This window comes from Salvelinus fontinalis, chromosome 20, assembly GCF_029448725.1.
Source record: "Salvelinus fontinalis isolate EN_2023a chromosome 20, ASM2944872v1, whole genome shotgun sequence".
Lineage (NCBI taxonomy): Eukaryota > Metazoa > Chordata > Actinopteri > Salmoniformes > Salmonidae > Salvelinus > Salvelinus fontinalis.
The window spans coordinates 30010177-30021180 of NC_074684.1; the positions used below are offsets into that span (position 1 = coordinate 30010177).

Here is an 11004-nt window from a genome sequence, read left to right on the forward strand (position 1 = left end):
AAAATAATTCACATGCCTTGACCTTTTCCACATTTTGTTATGTTACAGCCTGAATTTTAAATGTATTAAAATGTGATTTTGTGTTACTGGCCTACACACAATACCCCATATTGTCAAAGTGGAGGGATGTTTTTAGAAATGTTTTACAAATTCATGTAAAATGAAAAGCTGAAATGTCTTATGTCAAAATATTCAACTCCTTTGTCATGGCAAGCCTAAATAAGTTGAAGAGTACAAATGTGCTTTAACATGTCACATCATGAGTTGCATTTAATGACTACCTCATCTCTGTACCCCACACATACAATTATCTCTAAGATCCCTCAGTCGAGCAGTGAATTTCAAACAGATTCAACCACAAAGACCAGGGAGATTTTCCAATGCCTCACAAAGAAGGGCACCTATTGGTAGATAGGTAAACATTTAAAAAGCAGACTTTGAATATATCCCTTTGAGTATGGTGAAGTTATTAATTACACGTTGGGTGGTGTATCAATACACCCAGTCACTACAAAGATACAGGCGTCCTTCCTAACTCAGTTGCCAGAGAGAAAGGAAACTGCTCAAAGATTTCACTATGGGGCCAAGGGTGATGTTAAAACCGTTACAGAGGTTAATGGCTGTGATCGGAGAAAACTGAGGATGGATTAACATCAATGTAGTAACTCTACAATACTAACCTAAATGACGGAGTGAAAAGAAGGAAGCCTGTATAGAATAAACATATTCCAAAACATGCATCCTGTTTGCAACAAGGCTCTAAAGCAATACTGCTAAAAATGTGGCAAAGCAATCAAGTTTTTGTCCTGAATACAATGTGCTAAGTTTTAGGCAAATCCAATACAACACATTACTGAGTACCACTCTCCATATTTTCAAGCGTAGTGGTGGCTGCATCGTGTTATGGGTATGCTTGTAATCATTAAGGACTGTGGAATTTTTTAGGATTAAAAATAAATGTAATGGAGCTAAGCACAGGCAAAGTCATAGAGGAAAACCTGGTTGAGTCTGCTTTCCACCAGACACTGGGAGATGAATTCACCTTACAGCTGGACAATAACCTAAAAAAGGCCAACTATACACTGGAATTGCTTACCAAGACATTGAATGTTCCTGAGTGGCCTAGTTACAGTTTTGACTTAAATTGGCTTGAAAATCTATGGCAAGACTTGAAAATGGCTGTCTAGCAATGATCAACAGTCGATTTGACAGAGCTTGAAGAATTTTAGACTCACAGCTGTAATCACTGCCAAAGGTAATTCTAATGAGTATTGACTCAGGGGTGTGAATACTTATGTAAATTAGATATTTCTTTATTTAATTTTCAATACATTGCAAACATTTGTAAAAACATGTTTTCACTTTGTCGTAATGAATTATTTTGTGTAGATGGGTGTAATAAGTCAAGGGGTATGAATACTTTCTGAAGTACAAAGACTGTATGTAGCACAAAGACCAGGTATGCCAGACTAAGGGTATTACATGTGACAAATTCAACTGAGATCCAGTCAGATTATTCCTACTTTGAGCCCTAGATGGCAGGACAGCAATAGTGAGACCAAAGTTTTCAAGACAAACTCTGAAGTCAGAGGCAACAATGTGCTATCAGGGCAATTTGTTCAGTGGTGAAAACGAATTAAGTAAAAATACTTAAAACTATTTCTTAAGTATTTTTGGGTAGTATGTGTACTTTACTTTACTATTTATATTTTTGACAACTTTTACTTTTACTTCACTACATTCCTATGTACTTTTTACTCCATACATTTCTCCTGGCACCTAAAGGTACTAGTTACATTTTTTATGTTTAGCAGGACAGGAAAATGGTCAAATTCACACACCTATCAAGAAAACATCCCTGGTCATCCCTACTGCCTTTGATCTGGCGGACTCACTAAACACAAATGCTTAATTTGTAAATTATTTCTGAGTTTTGGAGTGTGCCCCTGGCTATCCGTAAATTAAATTTAAAAAATACAATTATGCTGTTTGGTTTGCTTAATATAAGGAATTTGAAATTATTCATACTTTTACTTTTGATACTTAATTATATTTTTGCAATTACATTTACTTTAAATTTACATTTACAGTAAATATTTTTTTACTTTTACTCAAGTAATATTTTACTGAGTGACTTTCACCTTTACTTGAGTCATTTTCTATTAAGGTATCTTTACATTTAATCAAGTATGAAGTACTTTTTCCATCATTGCATGGACTGAATACTAACTTAGCAGACACTTGTATGCAAAAAACTTTTAAATGAGTGCAGAAAAATCGTTAAGATATAAGCAGAACAACAGTTATGGGTTACAGAACAATATTCCACTCACATGGACCTATAAATATACATTTAAAAATGTCTACAGTTTCTCTATGAACATGCAAAAATATCTTAGAAATGTGTTTTTGCATGGTAAAATATAGAATCTGGTTCAGAAATGTAGTAATATAGTTCTTTCTTTTTCCTTTTTAAATTTTTTATTTTTTTACTTGCTATATTGTATTTACTTCGCCACCATGGCCTTTTTTATATTTTTATTTATATATATATATTATTTGCCTTCACCTCCCTTATCTCACCTCACTTGCTCACATTGTATACTTATTTTTCACTGTATTATTGACTGTATGTTTGTTTTATTCCATGTGTAACTATGTGTTGTTGTATGTGTCGAACTGCTTTGCTTTATCTTGGCCAGGTCGCAATTGTAAATGAGAACGTGTTCTCAATTTGCCTACCTGGTTAAATAAAGGTGAAATAAAAAAATAAAATAAAAAATGACCTTGGTGATTCAGAGTCAGAGAGATAGATGGTTATTATATGGCTCTGCTTTGTGATAAGGTGCTTCTTTCCCACTGTTGCAACACAAGGAGTGTATTGTGTTAGGGAGGTCAATTTCCGCTCCTATTTAAGCAATAAGGGATTAGACATAGGACATACAACTACAAGGTACACTTTAGTCTCAAGGCCACACTATATTAATTACATTCAACACAGTTGTATGTAAAGTGTCCACTACATCAAGGTGTATAATATCCACACAGTGCACACATGTTACAGATCATAACATAATACAAACGTGGAACAGTAATACAAAATGTACTTTGATTTTAAATAAACCTGTTTCTTACTCTAAAATAAACCTTGTAATTACATATACACGTGTAGGATCTTAATGTGACCAGTTTCTCACAGCAGGAAAATAAACCTTAAGCAAAAGAAAATGTGAATTATTGTGTGGATTATAATTAAGAAATATTTGTTGAGGTTGATTCATTTTTAGTAAGGGCAAATAAACATAAAAATTGAAATTAAAACTTTAGAAGCCTTTTTGGTAACACTTTACTTGACACCCAGCGTCATAACATGTTATGACACGGTCATAACCATGTCATAAAATGTCATAACAGCTGACATAACTTGTCATAACCTGTCATAATATGGTCATAACACTGTCATGCCTCATATATTTACACCTGTTGTGACATATACACTGAATATAAACAAATGCAACATGCAACAATTTCAAAGATTTTACTGAGTTACAGTTCATACAAGGAAATCAGTCGATTGAAATAAATAAATTAAGCTCTAATCTATGGATTTCACATGACCTGGGAATACAGATATTACACCTGTTGGTCACCGATACCTTAAAAAAAGGTAGGGGCGTGGATCAGAAAACCTGTCAGTATCTGGTGTGCAGTGTAACACATCTCCTTCGCATAAAGTTGATCAGGCTGTTGATTGTGGCCTGTGGAATGTTGTCCCACTCCTCTTTAATGGCTGTGCAAAGTTGCTGGGTATTGGCGGGAACTGGAACACGCTGTTGTACAAGTCGATCCAGAGCATCCCAAACATGCTCAATGGGTGACATGTCTGTTGAGTATGCAGGGAAATTTTCAGCTTTCCAGAATTGTGTACAGATCCTTCGAAGACGCCACACGTGGTCTGCGGTTGTAAGACCATTTAGACGTAATGCCAAATTCTCTAAAACAACATTGTAGGCGGTTTATGGTAAAGAAATTAACATAAAATTATCTGGCAACAGCTCTGGTGGACATTCCTGCAGTCTGCATGACAATTGCACTCTCCCTCAAAACTTGAGACATTTGTGGCATTGTGTTGTGTGACAAAACCGCACATTTTAGTGGCATTTTGTCCCCAACACAAGGTGCACCTGTGTAATGGTAATGCTGTTTAATCAGTTTCTTGATATGCCACACCTGTCAGGTGGATGGATTATCTTGACAAATGAGAACTGCTCACTAACAGGGATGTAACAAATCTGAGCACAACATTTGCGAGAAATAAGCTTTTTGTTCGTATGGAACATTTCTCTTTTATTTTATCTCATGAAACATGGAACCAACACTTTACATGTTGGGTTTATATTTTTTGTTCAGTATATTTCGTTATTTTATGGCTGGTTATGACACCTACATAAGAGCGGCAAAATCCACATTTATTGAAATGGTTTTTTTCCTTGCAAAGAAATGTCCTTTCTTTTGAAAACGTGTTTCTTAAGTCCTTTGTTGTAATGAATTTTGTTTACAGTCATGTTTTTTTAAAATCATGTTTTAAATAACTTGCAGAAAATACACTTTATGACACTGTCATGCAGCATTATGACCTTCCTGTGTCACTTTACCTGTACTAAGAAAATACACCTCATGACACTGTCAAGAAGCATTATGACCATCATAATCATATAAGCCAGATAGGCCTACCACATACATGCCCTTATATCAGTCATCAGTCACAAAGAGGGTGTCTTGTCCTGCTCCTGAAATATGCTCCTGCATTCATTCCAGTCCTCAGCAATAGAGCATTGGAGTGTGCGCATGTCTGACATACATTTTTCAGCAATTACAATGATAATTTAATATGGTCAATTTCAGAAAATGTTATATAACATAAACATACTGTCGATATGCTCAGCCCACCACACCTCTCTGATTCAGAGGGGTTGAGTTAAATGCGGAAGACACATTTTAGTTCAATACATTCAGTTGGACAACTGAGTAGGTATCCCCCCTTTCCCTTTATAAGTAGGCTATGGTGTAATGGTATGTTTTGCCTTCTGTGGTAGGTTTTGTGTGTTTTGACACTCTTATGTAGGTGTCATAACCAGCCATAAAATAATTCAATATATGTCACAACAGGTCTAAATATAAACCAAACAAAAAAATAACCTTCCCTTTTTCAGGACCCTGTCTTTCAAGGATAATTCGTAAAAATCCAAATAACATCACAGATCTTCATTGTAAAGGGTTCAAACACTGTTTCCCATGCTTGTTCAATGAACCATAAACAATTAATGAACATGCACCTGTGGAACAGTCGTTAAGACACTAACAGCTTACAGACAGTAGGCAATTAAGGTCACAGTTATGAAAACATAGGACACTAAAGAGGCCTTTCTACAGACTCTGAAAAACACCAAAAGAAAGATGCCATGGGTCCCTGCTCATCTGCGTGAATGTGCCTTAGGCATGCTGCAAGGAGGCATGAGGACTGCAGATGTGGCCAGGGCAACAAATTATAATGTCCGCACTGTGAGACACCTAAGACAGCGCTACAGGGAGACAGGAAGGACAGCTGATCGTCCTCGCAGTGGCAGACCATGTGGAACAACACCTGCACAGGATCGGTACATCCGAACATCTCACCTGCAGGACAGGTACAGGATGGCAACAACAACTGCCCGAGTTAAACCAGGAACGCACAATCCCTCCATCAGTGCTCAGACTGTCCGTAATAGGCTGAGAGAGGCTGGACTGAGGGCTTGTAGGTCTGTTGTAAGGCAGGTCCTCACCAGACATCACCGGCAACAACGTCACCTATGGACACAAACCCACCGTCGCTGGACCAGACAGGACTGGCAAAAAGTGCTCTTCTCTGACGAGTCACGGTTTTGTCTCACCAGGGGTGATGGTCGGATTCGAGTTTATCGTCAAAAAAATTAACGATACACCGAATCCTGTACTCTGGAGCGGGATCGATTTGGAGGTGGAGGGTTCGTCATGGTCTGGGGCGGTGTGTCACAGCATCATCGAACTGAGCTTGTTGTCATTGCAGGCAATCTCAACTCTGTGCGTTACAGGAAAGACATCCTCCTCCCTCATATGGTACCCTTCCTGCAGGCTCATCCTGACATGACCCACCAGCATGACATTGCTGCAAGACAGGAATGTCAGTGTTGTGCCATGGCCAGCGAGCACGTCTGGGACATTTTGGATCAGAGGGTGAGGGCTAGGGCCTTTCCCCCCAGAAATATCTGGGAACTTGCAGGTGCCTTGGTGGAAGAGGGCAGTAACATCTCACAGCAAGAACTGGCAAATCTGGTGCAGTTCGTGAGGAGGAGATGCACTGCAGTACTTAATGCAGCTGGTGGCCACACCAGATACTGACTGTTATTTTTTATTTTGACTCCCCCCTTTGTTCAGGAACACAATATTCAATTTATGTTAGTCACATGTCTGTGGAACTTGTTCACTTTGTGTCTCAGTTGTTGAATCTTAAGTTCATACAAATATTTACACGTTAAGTTTGCTGAAAATAAACACAGTTGACAGTAAGAGGACGTTTCTATTTTTGCTGTTTATGTGTCATGACAGTGTTGTGACCATATGACAAGTTGTCAGCTGTTATGACATATTATGACATGGTTATGACCATGTTATGTGTTATGATGCTGGGTGTCAAGTAAAGTGTTACCGTCTTTTTAAACCTCGAATACACCACAAGTTTGCATTTTCTGCTGTGAATTTTCTCATGGCGCAAACCCAACCAACTTCTTTCTCTCAAAAATGAACTCTTCAAACAAATCTGCTGGGTTGAGACATTATTTTGTCTTTGAGGGGAAGTTATGCAATAAACTCCTCCTTGGTCTTCGGTTTCTGATATCCTCCGTTCAACTTGTTTTTCTGGTTGACAGTGTAGCCTCCCTCATCTTTCTTCTTCATGTTATAGACCATGAGTGTTAACAGGGAGGCAGCCAAGGCCAGTCCCACCACTCCTCCTGCAATAATAGCTGCAAACAGGAAGAATAAGAAGGTTGGGCTACAAGTACCTCAGCGCATCTATCAGTAAATATGGAGGAAATAATATACCAAATAATATACTCAATAAGTTGGACTTTACCTGCAAGCGCTTCTTTGTTTTCTAGAAGACCCCCGCTCTTTGCCACATTGCCAATGGCTGATCCGTTGTTGTCATCTAGCTTAGGCCTTTTGTCAAAGGTCAAGTCTGAGTCCTCCTAAATACACAAAAAAAGAGGGGATACTCACACGTTGCAATTTTTTCACCTCTACCAAGAGAGAACATATTTTGCTCATAGTGAATTCTTAAAATACTAAAATGACCTACTGATATTTTATTTCTGGTGTTGTCTGTCATTATAATTGGGTCGGTTTTATCCTCTTCATCAATGGCATTGAACATTAAGTCATCTTCACTCATTGTCATTGTAAATGTTGAGATTGTGGTAAACCTTACTGAGCCTTTGGACACTGAAGGGAGTGGAAGCAGAAATGTTTACTAAGAAATGTGAAACCCACAGACATAGACAGACAGCTACACACACACACACACACATACACAGACACACCCTGACACACACAATGAACAGGATTACCTTCTGCCCATTCCCCTGAACCTGAGCCAGAACTTTCCAGATCATGTCCCGATCCATCCAGGTCTTCTGGAGGAATAGAATACTGAGTACAAGGAAAAACACACGTACAACTTCAGTGTGGAAATGACCCCAGAAGTCCAACATAAGGCCAGTGTCCATAGAAGCCAATAACTGTGTACCTCTATACCAGTGTTAAGGAGTAGTGAACTACATGTAGTTCAACTAGTCATTTATTTACATTTTACAGTAGCTTGGTGGTAGTTGAACTAAATTCAAATCTAGGTTATGTTTTCATTAGTTATTTACTTTTTTTTTGGCCATGTAACGGTGTACAGTGCATACGGAAAGTATTCAGACCCCTTGACTTTTTCCACATTTTGTTACGTTAAGGCCTTAATCTAAAATGGATTAAATTGTTATTTTCCCTCATCAATCTACACACAATGACAAATGACAAAGTAATGACAAAGCAAAAACAGATTTCAGAAATTTCTGCATATTTATAAAAAATAAATACTGGAATATACATTTACATTTATTTATTTATTTATTTTACCATTATTTTACCAGGTAAGTTGACTGAGAACACGTTCTCATTTGCAGCAACGACCTGGGGAATAGTTACAGGGGAGAGGAGGGGGATGAATGAGCCAATTGTAAACTGGGGATTATTAGGTGACCATGATGGTTTGAGGGCCAGATTGGGAATTTAGCCAGGACACCGGCTACATACACTACCGTTCAAAAGTTTGGGGTCACATAGAAATGTCCTTGTTTTTTAAAGAAAAGCAATTTTTTTGTCCATTAAAATAACATCAAATTGATCAGAAATACAGTGTAGACATTGTTTATGTTGTAAATGACTATTGTAGCTGGAAACGGCTGATTTTTAATGGAATATCTACATAGGCGTACAGAGGCCCATTATCAGCAACCATCACTCCTATGTTCCAATGGCACGTTGTGTTAGCTAATCCAAGTTAATAATTTTAAAAGGCTAATTGATCATTAGAAAACCCTTTTGCAATTATGTTAGCAGAGCTGAAAACTGTCATTCTGATTAAAAAAGCAATAAAACTGGCGTCCTTTAGACTAGTTGAGTATCTGGAGCATCATCACTTGTGGGTTCGATTATAGGCTCATAATGGCCAGAAATTCTGAAACACATCAGTCTAATCTTATTCTGAGAAATCAAGGCTATTCCATGTGAGAAATTGCCAAGAAACTGAAGATCTCATACAACGCTGTGTACTACTCCCGTCACAGAACAGAGCAAACCTCAGCTAAATGAGGTCTGAATACTTTTCGAATGCACTGTATCTAACTACTAGAACTTAGTTATAAAAATATGGGTGAAGTAGGCAAGAATTTCCTTTATTTGTTGGTCAGATTTGCCTAATTCTCACTTGAAACATATTTTTGTGTTTAATAGGCTAAATTCCACATTATGTTAACATAAGTGATCTGTTCTTGTGATTTGTAGTCTGACATTTCAGATTTACATATACTTTTTCAGAAAGTAGTGAACTCCTATTTCATAGTAACTTTAGTGAAGTAAACTGTGTTTCTTTAGGATAGCTTTCATGTAGCTTAACTTCTTCCAGTGTGAAGTAATTGGTAGTTTGGTAAACTATACTTTCAGAGTAGACTCACCCTCTCTCACTGGCGAGGATTGTCACAGAAACAGAAAACAAGGAGTATTTATCACATTTTCATGGTAGTTTTAATGATTTACTGGCTGAATAGTATTTACAGGGTTAACTTTCATGCAACCCTTTGAAACCATGTCATACTAGATTAAGGACTGCAAGAGGAAAGGCTAAAACAATATTGTCTCAATAACACAGAGCTGTGAGTCAGCCAGTGAATCATGAGGTCTGAAGTCCAGTGCTACGCCAACAACTCGTCGCCCCACCAGCAACACAACATGGCCGATACTTAATGACTCAGGATGAGGCACTGCCGGCAAGCTGCCACCGTCCTATAAAAACGCCCCGAGGGGACAATACATAGACGGTAGGGACAACAGCAGTGGCTGGATTTTTACAATGTAAATGAGTGTCAACACACTACAGATTAACCCAGTAAGATAACAAACGGAACATTGGATCTTTTGTATGCCAGGAAATGGTTGGTAGAAGAGTGATTCACAACAGAAACACTCATGAAGTGCAGAATCGACTGAGTGGCTAGAACTAATAGGGGCATCAATTTGGAAAATAAAATGTTTAATTTGATGTTTCTTATGACATTGTTTTACTAATTAAAAGATATAGAATTAGGCCAGAATTTTGTCAGTATCATGGTGACATCACAAGTTTCACTCCTGCAGCCCTGTGAAATGAATCTCTTCACAATAATGGTGAGTGATGTACACTCAGTTTTATGCATGACAGTATCATCACACATGAACAAACATACTTTTAAAATGCAACAGTAATCCTGCATATTGAGAAGAAAAATGACACCGATGTACTTTTCAGATCAAAATCTTACAATTTTTCACCTAAAATGTGTATGTGATTGGGTGGAGTCCATACTTTGTTAGGAGGCTTGGTCAAAGGTACACAAGTTGTACTCAAAATTCCATCCCTTGAAAGCCTGTCCGAGAGCTGATCCCCTAGCCTATCATAAAATCTTAATGAAGTTCAACTGCCTGATATCTTATCATTCATTATCGGGTAATGCATAATTGGTGTTAGGTCTAATGATACAATTCCAATGGCATACATACTGTAAATACTTACTTTCTAACGTTGCATTGATGGGAATGGGATTGTAAGTACGCATTTCAAGGTAAAGTCTGCACCTGTTGTATTCGGCGTATGTGACCAATAAAATTTGATAAGATTCACAAGCAAATCGATCACAAAGTAAATGACATTGACATGAGAGAAGTATACCAGGCTACTCACCGATGTGGTTATTGCAGGTAAACATGCACCCATAGCAAACAGTAAAGTGGAAATCAGTAAAGTCCTCATTGTATCTTGTCGTCTGCAGTGATTTTATTACTACTAGTGTAGGTCTTAAAATGTATTTTCCGTCTCATAGTAGTACAGGTGTACGTTAAACCTACCTGTGGCGGGATTCAAGGCTCCGCCCTCCGTTTAGAGAAGCAGATAGTGAGAATGTCAAGAGTCAGACACACAGGATCAGAGTCAGACAAATCTTGACTCAAATTAAATCTTGTGTGATCTGCACAATGTACAGACATTCAGCAACCTGTTAAGAAACTACTTTAAAACAATTGACATTGAAAATTAGTCTTGAGTGTAAACTGGAGACTGGCAAGAAGCACCATCTACTGCTCAAAACAGGTGCTAAGCAGGTCAGTTAAATCCAACTTCATGTTCCAAAT

The 11004-nt window shown here is 37.9% G+C and overlaps 1 protein-coding gene across 1 annotated transcript; it reads right to left on the bottom strand.

Moving 5' to 3' along the window:
• Positions 1-1292: 1292 nt before the first annotated feature.
• LOC129817691 (syndecan-1-like) lies at positions 1293-10988 on the bottom strand. The gene is made up of 5 exons (XM_055873181.1): positions 10559-10988; positions 7644-7725; positions 7376-7518; positions 7151-7265; positions 1293-7040 (listed from the first exon to the last, which is right to left on the bottom strand). The coding sequence occupies exons 1-5, from the start codon at positions 10625-10627 to the stop codon at positions 6874-6876; spliced, it is 576 nt and encodes a 191-aa protein (XP_055729156.1). The 5' UTR covers positions 10628-10988; the 3' UTR covers positions 1293-6873.
• Positions 10989-11004: the final 16 nt, after the last annotated feature.

Coding starts and splice junctions, on each gene's coding strand:
- LOC129817691 (XM_055873181.1), bottom strand. CDS start 10,627: ATGAGGACTTTACTGATTTCCACTTTACTGTTTGCTATGGGTGCATGT. Junction 7,726..10,558: donor TACCTGCAATAACCACATCG/GTGAGTAGCCTG, acceptor CCTTGTACTCAG/TATTCTATTCCTCCAGAAGA. Junction 7,266..7,375: donor ACACCAGAAATAAAATATCA/GTAGGTCATTTT, acceptor TTGTGTATTTAG/GAGGACTCAGACTTGACCTT.